The 21,484-nt window shown below is 39.1% G+C and overlaps 1 protein-coding gene across 1 annotated transcript in view; it reads right to left on the reverse strand.

Annotated features, from left to right (window-relative positions):
• Window positions 1-15,946: 15,946 nt before the first annotated feature.
• The window catches only part of PON3 (paraoxonase 3), a 28,531-nt gene continuing 22,993 nt past the window's right edge, over window positions 15,947-21,484 (reverse strand). The window contains exons 7-9 of the mRNA XM_046670772.1: window positions 21,074-21,155; window positions 20,696-20,824; window positions 15,947-18,180 (exon numbers count right to left, since the gene is read on the reverse strand). Coding sequence (XP_046526728.1) covers window positions 18,022-18,180; window positions 20,696-20,824; window positions 21,074-21,155 — 370 coding nt within the window. The 3' untranslated portion in view covers window positions 15,947-18,021. The remainder of the gene's footprint in view (window positions 18,181-20,695; window positions 20,825-21,073; window positions 21,156-21,484) is intronic.

Here is a 21,484-nt window from a genome sequence, read left to right on the forward strand (position 1 = left end):
AGAAGGAAGGGAGGGCTGTGATTGGAACACCTAAGATCTAACTTTGTTCTCGCCAGGCTACTGCCCTGTGTCACCTTCAAACATCTGGATTTCAAGTATCTCATTGTCTCAGCACCACTCCCGCCTTGAACTGCTCATCAAGCACATCGCTCCAGTGTTCATTCATTCGGGGCACTCGCTGACATTTACTGAGCACCTACTTTGTGCCAGAAATCAGTAACATATATCACGACTGCATATATTGTGCCGTGGATAATGCATATATGCATTATGGATGTGCACATGGTCTCTGGAGAAGAATGAAGCAATGAAGGGAGACAGGGAGTACTGAGGTGCCATTTAAGGAAGCAGAGTCGGGGAAAAGGCCTCACTAATACGGGGATTTCTGAGCAAAGTCGCAAGGAAGTGCCTCTGTACTCCCATCCCTCCCTTCTCTCCTGTTGCCATGAATAAAGTGTGCCTGTTTCACTAAAGGCCAGCCCCTCCCTTTGTTCTGGGTCCCTTTCCTTCTTTCTTTCTCAAGGATTTTGGTCATTTTCTCTCCTACAACATCCATCTCTTTCTCTTTTCTAAAATATTGCCACCAGATACCAACACGCTTTAGTGTCACTTATAGTTTTCTGGAGAAAATGCTCTTTAATCTCACATTCTAACTACTGCCCTCTTTCTCTGCTCCTCCTGTAAACAAAAAACTCTTCAAAAGACTCGTCAACAGTTGCTGCTTCCTTTTTCACACCTCTTGTAACAGATCAACGATGGCTACAAATTCTTCCACACTACTTCCACTGAGGTGGTGCACCGGACCCCTCCCCTCAAGTTGGTGCTGACTCTGTGAATGCTGTAATTCATAAAATATAGTCAATGCTATTCAAGTTTGCAGGCACAGCCTTAGAGACCAGCGACTTCCACTTCCTGTCACTTGGAACACTTGCTCCTAAACCTTGAGCTTCTGCATAATAAATCTGATCACCCCACTGGAGTGTCCATGAGAAAGGCCCTGAACACATGGAGAGGGAAGGGAGCCAGCTAAGGCCAGCTTTCTAGCCACTCCACCAAAACAGCAGACATGAGTGAAACCTTCCTGGACACTCCAGACTAATCCAGCCACCAACTGAATACCACTGAGGCACCCCAGTTGGACACTATGTGGAGCAGAAGAATCTACCTGCTGAGCCCTGCCCAAATGCTTTACTTGTTGTTTATGAGCATAAGAAAATTATTGTTTAATTCAGCAACTAACTTTAGGGACTATCTCCAATCTCCCATTCTCTACTTAACCCATTCTAATATAGCTTGTCTTCCTTTCGCTCAACTATACCATTTGCTGTTATAACCCGCTCATAACATCCATGTTATCAAATCCAGTGGTTACTTCTCTGCCATGATCATACTGAACTCGTAACCACGTTGGGCATAGATCATCACTCTCTTCTTTTTAAATACTTTCCTCTCTTGGAATCTGTGATCCTACTCTCTTCCAGTTTTTCTCTTACCTTCTTGGACTTCTTTGCAGAGTCCTCCTGCCACTGATGCCTAAATGATGAAGCCCTAGGACTAGTTCTGAGATATTTTTTCTTTCTACGTTTTCCCTCAAGGAGATATCATCAGTTCCAGTGGATTTAAATACCATCAGCATGCTGGTGTTTCCAAAATGTATACACCCAGCTCAAATTTCTCAGTGTGGCTCTAACAAATCATCCTTGATCTCTCCAGCTAAAGAAGCACACCCTACCTCCAGCAACCTTTGGATCTTATCCCATTTTTTTCATTACTCATTGTTTCTGAAATCATCTTGTTAATTTATTTACACATTTGTGGTCTGTTGTTGTCTAATGGAATGGAAGCTCCTTGAAGTCAAGGGTTTTGTCTTTTCCCCACTATGACGCCAGGGCATGGAAAAGAGTGGTCCCTTATTAGACATTTAACGACTGATTGGCTGGTGAGCACTCACTTTGTGCTCACTGACTGGCTGCTTGGTAAACACTCCCACTGGGATGTCTAATAGCCTCTTCAAAATGTGTGCAAAGCAGAACTCTTGATTTCCCCACACTAACATATTATGTCCTCCAAGCTCTCCAGACTTCAATAAATGGCACCACTACCATCCAGTTGCTCAGACTCCAAACTTAGACATCCTCATTCATCCATACCTTTCTCCTACACCTCCTGGCACCAAATATATCAGTCAGTCCCATAGGCTCTTCTTCAGTCTTAATTGTATATTGCTCAGTGACAAATTACATCAAAACCCAGCAGTTAAAAACAGCATACATTTATTATCTCATAATTTCTGTGGGTCAGAAATGTAGATGTGGCATAGCTGGATATCTCTGGCTCAAGGTCTCTCTTGAGCTGGTACCTGAGTCATCAGCCAGAGTTGTTGTAATGTAATGTAATTTTATGTGTCAACTTGTCTGGGCTAAAGGATCCTTAGATAGCTGGGACAACATTATTTCTGGGTGTGTCTGTGGAAGTGTTTACAGAAGAGGTTGCATTTGAACCAGTAGACTAAATAAAGAAGATCAACCTTCATCAGTGTGGACAGGCATCATCCAATTCACTGAGGGCCTGAGTAGGACAAAAGTGTGGAGGAAGGATGAATTCTCTCTCTCTTTGCTTGAGCTGGGACATCCATCTTCTCCAGAGCTTGGATGTCAAAGCTTCTGGTTCTTGGGCCTTTGGACTCTGAGGTTTATACCAGTGGCCCCCTCATTTCTCAGGTCTTCAGACTGGACTGAATTATACTATTGGCTTTTCTGGTTCTCCATCCTGCAGATAGCATATTGTGACATATTTCAGCCTCCATAATCATGTGGACCAATTCCCATAATAAATCTGATATATCTGTATCTATATCTATCTATCTGTCTATCTACCTATCTATCTATCTATCTATCTATCTATCTATCTATCTATCTATTCTATTGGTTCTGTTTGTCTGAAGAATCCTGACTAATATGGTTGTAGTCTCATCTGAAGACTCAACTGGGGTGGGGGAGTAGTTGGAGGAGATGAGATCAGCTTCCAAGATCACTCACATGGTTCTTGGCAGGTTTCAGTCCCTGTCACATGAGCCTCTACACAGAGCTACAGCATAACAAGGTAGCTGCTTCCCCCAGGGTGAAGAATCTAACAAAGCAAGACAGCCTGCTCCCAAAACAGAAGCACTGTTATCTTTTAATAGCCTAACTTTCAGAAGTGACATCTCCTAACTTCTGCCATGTTCTGCTTGCTAGAAACAAATGACTAACTCCAGCACACATTTAAGGGGAAAGGAATTAAGCTCCACCTCTTGAGGGGAGGCATATCAAAGAATATGTGGACATATCTTTAAAATCACCACAACTTCCAAATAAATCTTCAATCAGCCCACGTCTCTCCATTTCCACTGCATCACTTTGGTCTGGGCTACCGTAGTCTCAAACAACCTCTTTGTGACTCTCTCCCTAACCCCCCAATTTATTCTCCTCACTGCAGCCAGAGTAATCTTAAAATTGTAAATCAGCTCATATCATTTCCCTGCTTAAAGTCCTCCTCACGGCTTCTCATTTTGCTTTCTTATCATGGCCTAACATGCCCCACAAGATCTGGCCTGTGTCAACGATCTGACCCAATTTTTTATCGTTCACTCAGCATAATGTTTCAGCAAGATCAGCCTTCTTATCATCCTGAAAACATGTCAAGTTTATAGCATCTCAGCATTTTTGCCTTTGCTATTCTTTGGCTAGAATGCTCTTCCCAACCCCTCACCTGCTCCTTGAGTTTCTCTTTCTTGTCATTCAGATCTTAGCTGAAATGTCACTTCTCCTGAGAGGCCTTTTCCAATGTTACTATCTATAGTAACCTCCGCTTGCATCCTCTGCCCACTGCCTGTCACTATGACCCCAGAGCTGATATGAAATTGTTAGCACCAGTACAGAATTACTGGATGTTAGACTAATGACATATTTCTGTACTGGTTGGTAAAGTGCCACTTCCTCAAATCCCCCAAGAGGTCTCCCACAACTCTGACCTTTCCGCTTCCCTGAAAACCCCCTCCTCACATGCACTTTACTATGATCCAGCAACTAAGGGGTTATTGCCGTCACGGCAGAGTGTCCAGGACTCTTCACCAGCATACTGCTCCACTCAACTAGACTTACTGAGGGTGTGTGATAAGGGTTGTGAAGGACTCTGACTATCACCCCTGCCTTCACAGCACTCTTCACCATATGAAACCACCCTGTTTGTCTATTTGTTTACTTGTATGCAGCCTGCCCTCCCTCATTAGCATGTAAACTTGAGGGGGCACAGACCTTGACTAATTTGTCATCTACCTTCTCTTTACCTCCTAGAACAGTTTCTGACACACAGCAGGTACTCAAAAATTTGGAGAACGAGTGAAAGAATGGATGAATGGCAAGGGATGGGCTATACAGGAATCAGGAAGAGTAGGGACTGAAGGGTGGGTTGGGAGTAGACAAGAGATGCCACTCTCTCCTCCTCTGACCCAGTTAATTTATTAACTTACTAATTTATTGATTATATAAATTATACAATATATGAAAATCCTTTCCAACGTGTTTATTCTACTCTGTGAGACTTTAGAACAGTGATTCCTAACTTTTTTTCAAGGGACCCAACTTTGAGACTCTGATGCATGCAGTAAACCCTGTTTCTTGGAGTCATACACTTACAAAGCACGCGCATTCGCTTTCAGTGGTTTCACATACCCACTCCTGACGCCCATGGTGACCAGGGCCAGACATTAAGAATCCCTGTCCAAAAGAAAAGTGAAAACTGTTGATAATTAATGATATCCAATGGGCTATCAATTCCTTTGAAACGGTCCACTCTTGGTGGAACTCTTGTCCTGGGCCTGTGCACCTACTCTTTTGTCTGAAACATTTTTGTCCATAACCTCTCTAGTCCCTGTTTTTGATACGACCAAATCCTACTTGCTCCTTCAAGCCTCAGTTTGGAATTTACTTCAGCTAGCCTTTCTTGACCCCTAATTCCTAAGTAACCTTCTCAAATGTTGTGCATCTTCTTTATTATTCTTATCACTCTGTATTATTAATACCTTATTACTTTCCTGTTTTTCTCACCTGACTACAAACCTCTATAACAATGCTTGCTTATTGTTATAGCCTTGAAGCCTTGTACAGCACCTAACACAGAGTAGGTACTCAATATATACTATTGAATAAATGAATGAATGAACGTTTGAAAATCATTACAGGAGGCTTTAATATACCATATTTTATTGACTTAAAATGCCATTAATATTAAATACATAATTATTTTATTACTTTAATTATTTTATTATTTTATGTACCACTAGGAAAGACAAAAAAGATCAATTAATTCATAACACAATTCTAAGAAACTATCAATTATACAACAAGTTCCTATTTATGTTTTTGGTAAAATGTGTAAAAAAGTGTATGGTTGAGCCCATCTAATATGAAAATTTAAAATTTATGGAAAATTATGGAGGTTTTTTTAAACTCAGAATTTCTTTTTATCGCCAGCAATTTATAACGTAACATTAAAAAAAACACTTCCTATGAAAAACTCAGATACTGCTGTGACTTTTATCATTCTGTTCCTTTCCTCCCTCAGGCCTCATGTGCTAAATATTTATTTGCACGTAGTAAAATGTTACTTCCTAAGTACATTTGGGAAAAAGTCCATCTACTAATTCTTTTATTTTCCCACAAAAACTCAAATTCAGTGAGTATTCTGTAAAAGCTGACAGTGCATTGGCAGAGAGCCAGAGCCGAATTTGCGGTCAAGCTCTGTGCAGGCAGAGAGGGGCTGGTCTGGTAGCTGTACTTGGTCTTCCTCTTGAGGACGCTGAACCTTTTTGGCAGTAGCAGCAATGTTCTCTAGTGTCTGAAAATGTGAAATTCCGATGCCCTAAAAACCCCACGAACACCATTCTGCATGAGGCAGCTCTAGTGAAGATAGAAAGCAAGCCCAGAAAACCACTGGACTTTGAGTACTGACGTCACGGTCACTTTCCGAAATTCTATAGTAGCAGAAATATCATCTATAAAATGAAGATAATTCTTATGGGTCTGCTGTATGAAATAAATGAGAAAATATCTGTGAAACCACGTGCACATCTAAAATAACTGTGGTGCAGACGATAAAGTTATACTTAAGTGTAGACATGAGTTTAAAAAGTGCTTTCGTCCTGATGAATGAGACAAGACCAACGTTATTATCCCCATATTATGCAAAGCCATCTAGGTAGGAAGGGGGGGAGCCCCAAACACCAAACGTGTGTGTCTAGCTTTGGTAAGTCTAAATTTAGGTGCACCTAAAAACAGAGGCTCAATGTATATAAAGCAAAACTAACAAAACTGTACCACTTCACTTCAGCTATCTAGGCATGCTTCTCAAAAACTGAAAAATCTGAAGAAAGTAGAAGGATGGAAATAACAAAGATAAGACCAACAATCAATGAAATAGAAAACAAACTTAAAGAGAGAACATCCATTGTATGGAATGTTATTCGGTGATTAAAAAAAAATGAAATCCTGATGCATGTTACAACGTGGATGCACCTTGAAAATATGCTACGTGAAAGAAGCCCAACACAAAAGGTCACACACTGTGTGACTCCATTATAGGAAATAGCCGGAACAGGCAAGTGCACAGAGATAGAAAGCAGATGAGTAGTTACTAGCGGCTGGGGGAAAAGGGTAGTGGGGAGTAATGGCTTAACACATATGGGTTTCCTTTCGGGGTAAAGAAAATATTTTGGCACTAGATAGTGGTAATGGTTGTATAATATTGTGAATGTATTAAATGCCACCAAATTTATACTTTAAAATGGTGAATTTTATGTTATGTGAATTTTACCACAATAAAAAAACTTAGAGAAGCCAAAACATTCAAAAGTTGATCATTGAAAATACTAATAAAATTTATAAATCCCTAGTAAGACTGACACAGAGGGAGAGAGAGAGATGACAAATTCTAATGTTGAGAAATGAAGAAGAGACTATTACTACAGATCCTAAAGATGGTGAAAAAAAAGCATATTATTAACCACTTTATTCCACTCAATTTAGAAATTTAGATGAAAAGGATGAATTCCTAAACTTACCAAAATATACACAAGAAGAAACAGGAAATCTCAATGTTTTCATATTTATTAAAGAAATTGAATCTGTAATTTAAAATCTTCAGTTCCAGATAGCTTCACAACTGAATTCTTCCAAACATTTAAAAAAGAAAAAATACTACATTTTACACACTCTTCACAAAACAGAAAAACTCTTTCTCAACTCTTTCAACAAGCCAATATAACCTTGATATGAAAACCTGACAAGTTAATTATAAGAAAGGAAAATTAAGATTACAAACCAATATTTATCATGAACAGGGGCATTAATATCTTAAAGTATTAACCAACTGAAGCTACAATATATGTAAACAGATAATTTATTGTGACCAATAGGGTATATTCCCAGCACACAAGTTTGGCTTAAAGCTTTACACCAATCGTATAATTAACAGAGTAAAGGAGAAAAATGACCATCTCAATAGATGCAGAAAAAATATTTTTAAAAATTCAATACTCATTTATGATTTAAAAAAATCATAGTAAATTAGAAATAGAATGGAAATTTCTTAATCAGATAAAGAATAGCTACTAAATGTGGATAACTATAGCAAACATCATATTTGATGAGAAAGGAAGCTTTCCCAGTGACTGAGGAAGAGACAAGGACACTGACCATTATCACATATATTCACTATTAAACCAGAGGAAAAAGAAAAGAAATAAAAGATACCAAGATTGGAAAAGAAAACCTGAACACTCATTATTCACAGACAACATGATTGATATGTTGATAATATAAACGACTTTACAGATAAATTATTAAAATTAACATGTGAATTTACCAAGGTAGCTAGCTACAGGATCAGTTTACAGAATCATTTCTTGTTGTATAGTATGGAATAATTAGAAAAAATAATTTTAAAAAGGTACTATCTATAATAGCATCAAAACTACTAAATTCTTAGGATCTAACAAAAGACATACAAAATCTCTACACAGAAAACGACGAAACACATACACCAACTTCAGTTACTGGAAGACTCAAATGTAGTGACGTCCACTATTCTCAAGTGATGGATACGTTCAGTGCAATCTCAATTAAAATCTTGGCAAAGTTTTGTAGTAATCGGCAATCTGATTTTAAATTTAAATGAAAGTGCAAAAAGCCAAGAATAGCCATAAAAATGTTGAGGAAGAGCAAATTTGGAGGATTTTACTACCTAAAATCAAGATTTATTATAAATATATTATTAAAACAATGTGACGTTAGTGCAATGATTGACAAATAATCTAGTGGAACAGAATAAAAAGTCCAGATATAAATCCACACATATGCGCTCACCTTATTTATGACAAAGTGCCACTGCAATGCTGTGGGGAAAGGATTTTCTTTTCAATAAATAATGTTCAATCATTTGGATATACATGTGGCCACAAATGAATCTTGCTCCCTACTCACAGGAATCCCTCAAATATATTTCAGATAGATGATAAATCTAAATGTGGTAAATAAAATAATAAATCTTTTATAAGATAAAGAAGCATATTTCATAACCTACTCAAAGATTTCTTAAACAGGTACGCAAAGCTACATCCATAAAGAAAAATGTTGATAAATTGGATTTCATTAAAATTGCAAATTTTCTGGGCTGGCCCCATGGCCCAGTGGTTAAAGTTCTGCACGCTGTGCTTTGGCAGCCCCAGTTCATGGGTTTGGATCCTGGGCGTGGACCTATTCCACTCATCAAGCTATGCTGTGGCAGCATCCCACATACAAAATAGAGGAAGACTTGCACAGATGTTAGCTCAGGGCAAATCTTCCTCACCAAAAAATAAACAGACAAATAAGCAAATAAATTAGTAAATAAAATTGCAAATTTTCTATTCATCAAAAGAAATGATTGAGGGGCTGGCCCCGTGGCAGAGTGGTTAAGCTTGCACACTCTGCTTCAGCGGCCCAGGGTTTTGCTGGTTCAGATCCTGGGCACAGACCTAGCACCACTCATCAAGCCATGCTGAGGCAGCATACCACATAGCACAACCAGAGGGACCTACAACTAGAATATACAACTATGTACTGGGGGGCTTTGGGGAGAGGAAGAAGAAGGAAAAAAAAAAAGATTGGCAACAGATGCCAATCTCAAAAAAAAAAAAAAAAAACGATTGAGAAATGAAAAGATTCACCAAAAAAATGGAAGAATATATTTTCAATACAAGTATCCACAAAGGACTCATATCTACAAATCAATAAGAAAAATAATGTCAACCCAATTTGAACATTCTCTGCACAAAACATGATTCCAAATGGCCAATGACCATAGGAAAATGTGTCTATTCCATTAGTCATCTAGGGATTGCAAATAAAAATCACAATGAGATATTCTTACATACTTGTCAGAATAGTTAAAATTAAATTAAATTAAATTAAAAAGATACAAAAACTGACAGTATTAACTGTTGGCAAGTAAGGGGAGCAGCTAGAACTCTTCAGAGTTTTTAGTGAGAGAGTATGTTAGTACAACTACTTTGGAAAACTGCTTCTCAGTATCTACTAAAGCTGCCCATATGTGTACCCCGTTACCCAGTAGTTCCAGTTCTGCATGCGTACCCAACAGAAATGTTTACACTGTGCATTAAAATATGTTCTACAAGAAAGCTTATTGCAGCTTAGTTCATAATATTAAAAAAAACCAGATATAACATAAATGCCCATCAATAGTAGAAGGGATAAATAAGTTGTGGTGTATTTGTACAATGAAATACCATATACAACAAATGAGAAAAAATGAATTAATGCAGGGGTTGGCCTGGTGGTGCAGCATTTAAGTTTGCATGTTCCGCTTCAGTGGCCTGGGGTTTGCCAGTTCAGATCAGTTCAGGGTGCAGACCTACACACCACTTGCCAAGCCATGCTGTGGCAGGCATCTCACACATAAACTGGAGGAAGATGGGCACGGATGTTAGCTCAGGGCTAATAGTTCTCAAAAAGAATTAATGCAGCATGCTACAACAGAGGCTTATAACAACAATATTTTATTTATTGCTCATGCTGCGTGTCCATTGTGGTTGGCTGTAGCTCTGTCTCCTATCATCACCAACCCAGGATCCAACCTGGGAGGGCAGACTGTATCTAGAAAATTACCAGCTTTCGGGCAAAGAGAGAAGAGACACAGTGAAATACATACTGGCTCTTAAAATTTCTGGAAGTGACATATGCTACTTCTACCAACATTTCATTGGCCAGACTAAGTCATACAGCCACTCTTCAGTTCAACCACACAGAGCTGTTGAGAGTAGCCCACTGAGAGTAGCACAGCAAGAAGAGAACAAAGTTATTTGAGCAACAGTTATCCAATCTGCCACAGGGGCTATGAAAGTGAGTATCTGGCTTCTCTCTTGGACAAATAGGAATCATTTTGAATCTCTGTGTCTGATTCCTTAGAAGTAGAGGCTGAGAGAGGATTTCACAAACACATGAGTTAATGAGCTAGTGCTTATCAGGAAAAATCCTGGAAAGGAGTGAGGGTAGCAAGATAAAGGTAGGAAAAGAACCAAAACAAACCTGCTAATGATAGGGCACTTTTGATTTTATTATTTCTATTTAATTATGTATGTATCGTGTGTGTTTATGTGTGTGACTTTTAGCATATGATGTGATTGTTTTGAATGCTAGTGGGCTTCTCTAGCATCTATCCATAAGCAATTTATTTTCCAAAGATCTTGAGTTTACGTTCTACCCACAATCTTCAGATTCACTGCGGAAGCCACTATTTTTCCTGTAGTGGAAATTGCTAACGGTCCACAGAATGCTCCATCTGCACTTCATTAAGGTTTTACTTCTTAATGGAATCAATGACATTCTACAGGTTTCTATGATTCACCAGTTAGCTCTTAGAAACCACAGGGCTCCTCTGGTGGACAAAGCCCAGAGCTCAATGAACACAGTTTTATGTTAAGTATTCAATTCTCCATTTCCCAAAGTCATCCCTGATAGGCTGAGCTTTTTCTGCTATGTCTGTTCTAGAGACTATCAAACTGAGTGTGTTAAAAATTTCTACTACATTCTCTGCTAATACTAAAGCACATTCCTCTTAGTTTCCCTTAATTGGATGACTTACCCTTGACTGTGCTAATTATCATCTTCCATATCTCCAGTAAATTGCTTTTCTAAATAACCTAATTTCTTGGGAAAAATGAGTTTGGGCCAATGCTTTTCTTGGTAAAGACAAATTTCTACAGTATCATGACAAACGATATGAACACAAGTACATCAATAATACTGAGTGTGCACCCAGGTCTTACTTCTGTGATGGTGCGGTGGAGACACTAAATCAGCACCTTCTCTCTCTTTTCCAGCATCCTTTGGGTGTAGTGTTTAAACCCCTGGAAACATATTAGAATCCCATAGGGAGATTTTATAAAATACTGATGCACAAACCCCAATTGGGGGGAGATGGTGGAACTCCACTCTTCTGTGCCTTCCCGCCCTATGGAGGTAGAAACTAGAACCTATATTTCCCTAACTCCCTTGCAGCCACAGTACTGGAAGTGATTTTGTGTCTGTAAATCAAAATGCCTTGAGCAAAACTCAAATTTGAAACTGACTGAGTAAAGAGACAGTATGGCAAGCATCTGTTTTGCTAGTGTGGACCTTGGCTGCAGATGAAACTCTGAATCCTGCAGTTCTTATGATTCCTTGAGTTCTGGGTCTTACCTTTGTGGCTGCAACTCTCTAGTCTCCTACCAATGATACATAAGGTTTCCTATATCCCCCGCTTCCCATCAACTCTTGGCAATATGGAGCCTTTTAATTTTTGCTAGTCTAATGGGTATAAAGTAACTTGAGTGCTGTTTTAATTAACACTTCTCTGATTACTGAAGATTCGGAGGATCTTTTCATGTGTTTCATTTTTTCTCCTCTTCTGTAAATTGCCTCTTCACACCATTTGGCTCTTATTCCTTGAGGTTACTATCTTCTCTTTGTCATTCTCAAGAGTTCCTAATATATTCTACTCATTAATACCTCATCAGTTTAACATTGCAAATACTTCTCATTCTGATTTTCATCTATTATCTTTGTCAATAGTGTTCTTCCCTGAATGGAAATCCTTAATTTTGATGACTCAAATTCAATTAAGTTTTTGTCTTAGGGTTTATATTTTTTAAATTTTGTTTCAGACGTCCTTCCCTATCCTTAGATCACAAAGATGCTCTCTTACATTGTTTTCTATTAACTGTAAAGGTTACAGACCCTTGTTTAGTAGTTGATGTTGGTTAGGACACAGCTTTATTTCCTTCCATAGAGTGAGTCCATTTTCCCAATGCCATCTCCTAAACAAACATCCTTTCCCTATTAATTGGTTCTGTTAGCTTTATCTTACATTAATTCCTCAAAGAGAAATATGTCTGAAATCTCTATTCTATTCCATTGATCTATAGGTTTTTTTCTTGCACAAATACTAAATTGTTTTTATTATTAGGGCTACATCTGCCCTTAATTTTTATTTTCTGAAGTTGACTTAGCTATTGTGAAAAATCTATTGTGAGATATATTGTATATACCTAAGAGTATATAAAATACATATATACAGTTATAGAATAATTATGAAGGAAATATTAATGTAAACCACCATCCAGGTCAGGAAACATAATACTGCCAGCACCCCAGAATTTTCCCCATGTATTGTCCTCTGACCACAATCCCCACCTACCCTAGAGGCAACCACTACCCTAACTTTTGTGATAACTCCCCAATAAAAGCATACTACATGTATTCACTTTTGTTTCCTTTAGCACAACATTGTTTTGTGAAATTCATCCATGTTGCATGTAGCTGTAGTTGTGGTATAAATTGCTGTATAGTATTTCATTGTATGAATTTACTATAATTTATTTATCCATTTCAACTTTATCCACACTTGATTTTCTCCAGTTTTTAGTTTCTTTTAATGTGAATTTTTTTTTTAATTAACGTGATGTCTTTAATGGTTATAGAGTTGTCATGATTTCCAGACTCTTCTTGGGTCAGTTTAAGGAACTAGGGTAGACGACACTAGCTACCTACCTAAACCCCTCCTTTCTGAGCACAAGGCTGCCCAGCTGAACTAAATTTCCCAGGCTCCCTTCCAGTTAGGTATAGCCGTATGACTATGCTCTTATTAAGAGAATGTCAGTGGAAGCAGTTTGTGCCATTTTTAGAGTGAGCCTGAAGACATTTGGCATATCTTCTCACACTCTCTTCCCCATTTCCATGGGATGGAATCCAATATGATGGAATCCAATCTGATGATTGATCATGAAGATGAAAATGCTCTACAGAACACTTGCAACCACGTGAAAACTGCTGGACCCTGAAGTACCACAAGGATCAGAATTTTCACACTGATCTGTCTCAGGAACAGTCATCTGAGATCGCTTATGTGAAAGAGATGATAAATAATTTTTTTAAATTAGCAAACACTTATATAATACTGGCACGTAATAAGCACTGTTCTAAGTTTTACCTATACTAGCTCTTTTAAACCTCTTAGCAACCCTAAGTGGTAGTTACTATTACTACCTCAATTTTAAAGATGAGAAAACTGAGACACAGAGAAGACCAGAGTTGCACAGTTAGTGACTGAACTGAGATTCAAATCCAGGAAATTGGGCTCCCCAATCTGCGCTCTTACCCACTAAGATGTACTGTACTGCCTTTCCACAAGATTTATATTCTTTAAGCCACTATATTTGAGGTCACTTTGTTACAACAGCTGAGCATGACCTTAAAAATATAGAAATTTGAACCTAGAAGTGGGGTTCTAAAAATAACCTTAAATATGTGGTTGGACTAGAGTTGAGGAAACAGATATCACAGGCTGGAGAGCTAGAGACCCTTGTAACGTCATCACAAAAATATTTAATAAAATTGTTTCCTGCAGTAAATTGAAAGGCGGGCCATTTACCCAGAGAGCAACCAGAACGTTGATGTGTGCTGGTTGTTCCTTGATGTCTTTAGTACAGGACATTAAGAAAATTAGGTACTCAGGTAAGAACTAGTGGGCATAAAGCAGAAGGCTATAGAGAAGGTATAGCAATTTGGTTCTGTGCCCCAACAGCAGGAGGCAAGATTGCCACAGCTCATAGTCTTTCCAAAAGCCTCCCAACTAGGAAAGCCAAGGGATTCAGCACTGTGGAAGATTATATTAATGGTGTTGCCTTTATGCATTCACTCAGATGTCCTTAAAGGAGACAGCATTTAAATGAGGGGGAGAGAAATCGGTAGACTTGGAAACCAGGAAGTAAAGTAGGCTTAAAAACTACGCTCCAGAAAGAAACCTGAGTGTTGTTGCTGGCACATGGCATGGACTGGAAACAAACAGATGCAGAAGCCTATTGAATTTCTAAGGTTCTTATATTTCAAAAGCAACCACAGCTTGGCCTGAAAATGTCCTCAGACTCTCAAACCTATACCTGTAGGTAGGAAGCTACTAAAATCACAGAGTTTTTCCAAGACCCACTTCAGATGTGGCCTTAAAGCGTAACCCAGCAGGAAGAATTCCCAAGGCGAAAAATTTGGAATCATGGGAAAGTACACCACTGCCAAGACAGGGAGCCTTCTCAATTTCTCTCTGGTGGAATAATCTCATTGCTATGGGCCAGTGACCACTTCTGGTTCTAGTAACTGCTTCTACCCCTTATCACTTCAAACCTAAGGTCGGAAAGAGTCCCTGGCCTTCTTCCCACCCAATCTCCCCAACTCCATAGCTAGCACTAAAGTGTTGTACTGTATTTTCCTTCAATCTTCCCACCCTGTGTCAATAGTTCCCGTAAAGAACTTCCCTCAATAGCCCTGTTTGAGTGTGCCTTCTCTTTCCTCCAAGATCCAGACCAGTGATGTCTCTGAATGGCTCCATCAAGGGAAGCTACCCCATCAATCACCCTCCTGAGGACTAGAAAATGAAAGAGAAATAAACGTGCTTCTTTTGTGTGTGTGATGCACTGCACTTTTTGTTCTATATGTTACAGTAGTTTTAGCCTTACCCTAATTAATAGTGTATGTTTTTGCTAGGGGTCTGTTCTTTTCCTAAGAAGTTCAAATTTGTTGGCATAAAGTAGTTTATTAACTCCTCTTATCTCTCTATGTTTATAGTATCTGCATGTCTTATTTGTCATTTCTAACATTGGATAATTGAGCCATCCTTTTTCTTGATAAGACTCACCAGATGTGTATTAGTTTTTATTAATCTTTTTAAAGGATGAACTTTTGGCTTTTGTTGACTCTCTATATTATATGTGGTTTTCTGTTTCATTAGTTGGCTGATTATCATAACAAATTACTCCAGAACTTAGCATTTTAAAACAATCAGAAACTTTTATCATGATGCACAGTTTTTGTGAGCAAGGTAGAAATGGCAATGTTTTTATATAACCTAGTATCGGCAGTCACACATCATCACTTCTAGAATATCCCATTGATTACACAGGTCAGCCATATTTGATGTGGGAGGGGACTATGCCAGGGAATGAATAGGAGGAAGTAAGGATCTTTGGGGGCCATCTTGGAACTGTGTACCACATTGGATTTTGCTCTTATCTTCAGTATTTTCCTTCCTGAACTCAGCTATCCCTAATCATCACCTTAGTATCCCCACCTCTGATAAGTTACAGTAACATGCTGAATAACAACATTTCAGTCAATGACAGATTGCATATACAATGGTGATCTCATAAGATTAGTACTATGTAGCCTAGGGGTGTAGTAGGCTATACCATCTAGGTTTGTATAAGTACACTCTATGATGTTTGCACAATGATAAAATCACCTAACATCTCATTTCTCAGAATGTGTCGCCATTCTTAAGTGATGCATGACTGTAAACAGAAAGACTAGGAAAGGGAAGACAATGAATCGGCAAAAGGCAGCATTTATTGTGAGGGGCAATCCTGTCAGCGACTAATTGCCCCAAGGAACTCAAGGGAGGTTTCAGAGCTTTTAACTATTTCACCAAATCGTTTTTTTGTTGTGTTAAGAGATGCACTCACCAACCACTCTGAACCAGAGAAGCCCCACCCCGAGAGCAGCACCTGTGCAGCTGAACCAAGTGAGGGCCCAAAGCCGCCCTTCATTTTAATACTAAAATCTCTGTCCCAGAAGCAGGCTAAGCGTTATTACCATAACATGCGATACATGTGGAAGCCTGAGCCTGTGCAAGCGAATACCCATCTCTCCCTTTTGACTATTCATTCCCAACCAAAATAAAACGCCCCTGCTTTCCCATGCTTGGAAAGCCATGGCTTTGGGAAATAATTCCCTGTGAGCTCCTTCTTTGCAGGAAATAAACTTTACTTTGTGTGATAACTACTTCTGGCGAAGGTTCTGATTTTAACTTACCAAGAAGTAGACTTACTTTGGTTCCATAACAATCCCTCTCCTTCCCAAGCCAAGTGAGGGAAGGGGCTCAAGATAATCACGTAAGGATTTGGAGTGCCTATACGAACGTGAAGCCCAGAGCCTGTGGCCCTCCTTGTGAAAGGACACATTGGTCTCTCAGCAATCAGATCCCCCAAATCTCTCTGGGAGCTTTATCATCCAGCCTTTCCTAGTTTGGCCTGGGGAGAATGCAGGGCAGGGCCAATTCTCAGGGACCCACCAGCACCTAAAGGCCCTTAGACTTTCAATCTCTGGCTCTTTGCGTTCTCTCTAGTTTGGTAAACTTTGTCTAATCTAGTAGGTGTAAGGGTTAGGGACAGAAAAACAAGACTATTATACCTGCTTTTAGTTATTTCTTTCTGTGTCCCCCCCATGGTTAGGCTTTTGAAACTTAAAATCGGAGAACTGACTATAACATTCCGCCGACTCATTCCTCCCCCGAAGCAATGCAAACTACAATCTTACTGTCTAAATCAGAAAAGGGGTTACATGGCCTAAAAAGTAGAATTTCACCCTGCTACAAAGCTTTTCAGCAAAACTTACATCTAACTGAGCAAAATTCTTTAGGAAATAAAAAGGCCTCTCCAGAAGAGGAAAAAAAAATCAACCAACCACTGCCCAATAAAAGTCACAAAAAGGGAAGGGGGGGGGGCACTTGGCTATACTGATTTCCATCAATGATTTGCTAAATGTTGTCTTGGTTTTTGACCGAGAAAGGGACACTTCTATTTTTTCTCATCAACCTAAGGTTTAGACAGGAATTCAAGCCAGACCCATGTTATTTATTTCGGATTTCTTAGGGCCAAGTTTATGGGATGTTGCTTAATGAGTGTTTATTGAATTAACCAGAAGAGAAAGATTAAAGCAATTGAAGGTAACAGACCTGAGACCCCATCTCATGGTTCAGAGCCAAGTTGATTACATACTTCAGATACAGATATCAATACATTAAGATCTATTACAAAGGAACGAATGAGCCCTGCCCTGCTCTAAGTGAGGCTTGTCTCCGTCAGATTTTTCAGAACCTGATTTCCTGTGTGTCTGTACTAGGGAGAATGCAAGTTTAAAGAGTAGGTCTCATGATGTCAATTCTTGCATCTGTCCATGGGCTGGGCTCTTGATTGGCCATTTGTGCCTACCACAATTAGAGGAACAGAAGGGAATTGTAAATATTGAAACATTAGCTTTTCTCCTGGTATGGATTGCAGGAGGCTCAGAACACCACAGGTGTAGGAGGTAATTTTCCCACACAGTTCTCAAGGAGCCCTAGGTGAGCTGGACACCTCACTTGCCACAGCCCACACATCTTACTGTAGAAAGAATGTTGGGGGTGCTATACAAAAAGAATTGAGAGGTTTGGCTTTGTGTTGGGCCGTCACTAACGACTTGCAATTTGGTGCCCATCATGTAATCTCTCTGCTTCTTTACTTCTATCCATGAGAAAAGCCAGATGCACTTTTGTTGGTGTCTGTCATTTACTTACAGTTCCACTTATATAATTAGGGGTTTACTTTTACCAGACATGCAGACTTTTGGGGATGTCTGGAGTTTAGAGCACACAGTACAGAGCTTTGTGAAATACGGTGCCTATGAGAAGTTTCCCGTGGTACACAACAGCCACACTGCTGCCCTGAAGCACAGAGCCATTATTGGCATACTCGGTACTTATACTGGGCTGCTCAGACAAAACATTGTGGATGCGAAGTACCTGTCAAGAGAAGATTATTTGTTAGTATACTACCTGAGGAAACAGCCGTTAGTGACATTTTCCTTCCCAAATACTCCAGGACTAATACATTTCTCAGAAATCAATAAGCTAAAATCTGTATATCTTCAATCATTTGTTTACTTCTTCTGATGAAAGTATTAATGTCTGGATGATATCTATGCACTCGAGTGGACGAGTTATCTGACATTACCCAAATTCCTCAACAAGATGGTTTACATAATTTTGATAGTTCAGGCATCTCCTACAGAAAGAGGTAGGAACCAGAGGATGCTCCTATCTAATTCTTGAGCAAACAGCGTTCCTCTGTGGGAAAGGGTCTTGCCTTTGACTGGGCCTACAGCATGGGGAGGGAAAAACAGGATGAAATGATAAAAGGACATCCAGTTAGCAAGCCAACCCAACCTTGTAACAGTAGGATGTAGTCTTCACAGCTGGAGCCCCTCTCACATCCATGAATGCATACTTAAGGAATTCAATCTGACACATCACTGCCTAGTACTGTTATTGATCCCCAAGAATAACACACTTTAGTTTGCAAATCATAAAATATATAAGTGCTCAGTTTTCCAAATAGCCTGGATGAAGTTCACTCAAACAGGACATGATAGGAATTAAAGAAAACCAATTAGAAATTCATGAGTCATGAGTCTATATCAACATTTCTTATTAGAATAGAGTTTAGTTGAGTTTTGTTTTTTTATCTTAGAGAAGATTCTACAACTTTATCTCAGGTTTGTTACATGAAAATACTCAAGTTGGAACTCATGTAGAAAACATTAGCCTCTACCAAAAGGAAAGAGTGTCAGTGATTGTGAAGAAAGAAGTCTTATCTAAAATAAACAAATGGTTAAACTTAAAATAGAGACCAAGAAAAGATCCAAACAATTTTCAAATCATCCTATGGATCCATTTTCATTCTCTTAAAACAGACCCTGTTGTTGGGCATTTATGGAAAGCTCTAGGTATCACTTCCGGGGGCACATATCTGAGGGAAGGGTTGCTTCCTAGCTTAGGGTAATAATTCTTCAGGTTCTAGGCTCAGGTTGGACTTTTGTTTCTTTTTATATTTTTTGGTGTTTTTTTTTAAGAATCTGTGACTAACATGTTAATAAGAGAAACAAACATTATTGTTGGTTTTTTTTAAACAGAAGAACAGCATTATAGGAAGCAGAAATAACTGTATATTCTAATTTACCCACAGGGCCAATTACTAGGCTAGGGTTTGAATCTCAATTTCCCAACTCCCCAAACCTAGATTGAAATGTTGTATCTTTCTTCAAACCTTACCTTCTCAATGAGGCCTACCCTGCCCTCTGTATTTAATAATAGGATCTGCCCTTCCCCCTGTTTACAGCAATCCTGATCCTCTTTACTGTTACACATTTTTCCCCATAGAACTTAGGCCCTTCAAACTTACTCTATAATTTACCTGTTTTTTAGCTTATTGTCCATTATCCCCCTCCTTAAGAGCAGGGATCTTGGTATGTTGCTTTCTGATATATCCTAAGCATTAGAACAAAGTCTGGTGCATTACATTGTGAATAACTCTCTCTGAGTATGTGTGCCAAAAATTTATATCTATATTTAAATTCACTAGAGATTTTTTTATTCTTAAACTCAATGCTACAGAAAATGCAATGCTTTATGCTACTTATTGTTTTTTTAAAGATTGGCAACTGAGCTAACATCTGTTGCAAATCTTTTTTTTCTTCTTCTTCTTCTCCCCAAGAACCCCCAGTACATAGTTGTATACTCTAGTTGTGAGTGCCTCTGGTTGTGGCATGTGGGACGTCACCTCAGCATGGCCTGGGAGCGGTGCCATGTCCGCGCCTGGGATTTGAACCATTGAAACCCTGGCTGCCGAAACTGAGGGTGAGAACTCAACCACTCAGCCATGGGGCCGGCCCCTATGCTATTGTTTTTAATGCCATATAAAATTCAATGGCATATGTTATTTTTTTGGAAGAGATTTTAAATAACACAAATAACATCTTTAAAATGAGACAGTCTTCAACATTATCATATATATTAGAACCTTGCTGGCAAACTAATTTTATTTTGGGACTGCAGTCATGTAAATCCTTTCATTTGAGCTTCATGCTGGGTAGTGTGAAAGAAGATGGTTCTGTATACGAGCCTCCCTTTGCCTAACTTCAGGTCCTGCTCAGAGCCTACATCCTGATTGGAAATAAGATATGGCAGTCTGGGTCAATATGAAAAATCAAGCTCATATTTTCCCATTAGTCCCAAGAGCAAGTACAGCCCTTGCAAAGATAGGACATTTGTCTAGCACTGATGTTAAATTAGCACCAGGTGACCTGAAAGGGTTAATGGACCATATTTCCCCATCCTGCCAAAATCTCTGCTTTTTCCAAATGTAGAATTTGTTCAGTTCTGGAACATCACATGTGACCCACTAAATTCCCCCGAGTCACCCCAATAAATTGTTTGTTCTTGCAGCTTTGCCCGTAGCTCAGAGAAGCATAGGACTTACTTCTGACCCTGGAGGATCCTCAGGGTTATAGTTCAGCAGCTTCATGGCATTGGGATGGCATCCTGCCAAAATATCTCCCGTGTCAGGATCGATGGTCAAGTTATCCACTAAGGTCCCCAATTGCATTACCTTCCAACAAAGAAGAAGTGGTGAAGACATTGTTTCCACTTTTTTCCCTACCCCTTCTCCCTCCCACCAGCTCCTGAAATTGATATTTTCAAGGGGCTTTGCTGCTGAATTTTAGAAGTGCAAGCACGTCTCACTGACATTCTTCTAGAATAGTCATGTTTCCCTCATTCAAGGAGCACCTTCCTAGGTCAAGTGTGGGCGCTAACATTAAGAGGCCATGTTGGGTGGGCAAGCAAGGGTACTTTTTACCTTCAGTGGAGTTAAATCCCAGTTATCATGTTTTTTTAGTACGTGGATGTTCTTATCCAATATATCAGCTACATAGATATACCTTTGAAGTAAATAACGTTTACAGTTAAGCAAGTAGTAATGAGAAATGACCCTAACATTTATTCTGGAGAAGAGGTATAAAAATTCACAATAGTTCAAAGTGTCACTGCAATGTTTTTCGAAACCACAATAAAAAAAAGATAATAGAGTGGTATTTTTAATATTCTTGAAGTGCTTTAAATAACCCTGAATATGAGATAGGACTATAAAGTAGTGAAATTGATCTTTCTAGATGACATATTATAGGCTCAGTCTCATTACTTAGGAGTCACGATTTATTCTTTAAATGGAATGGAGGTACGTGGACCTCTTCTAAGGCCAGAAGAGTCT

The sequence above is a fragment of the Equus quagga genome, chromosome 8, assembly GCF_021613505.1.
Source record: "Equus quagga isolate Etosha38 chromosome 8, UCLA_HA_Equagga_1.0, whole genome shotgun sequence".
Taxonomy (NCBI): Eukaryota; Metazoa; Chordata; class Mammalia; order Perissodactyla; family Equidae; genus Equus; species Equus quagga.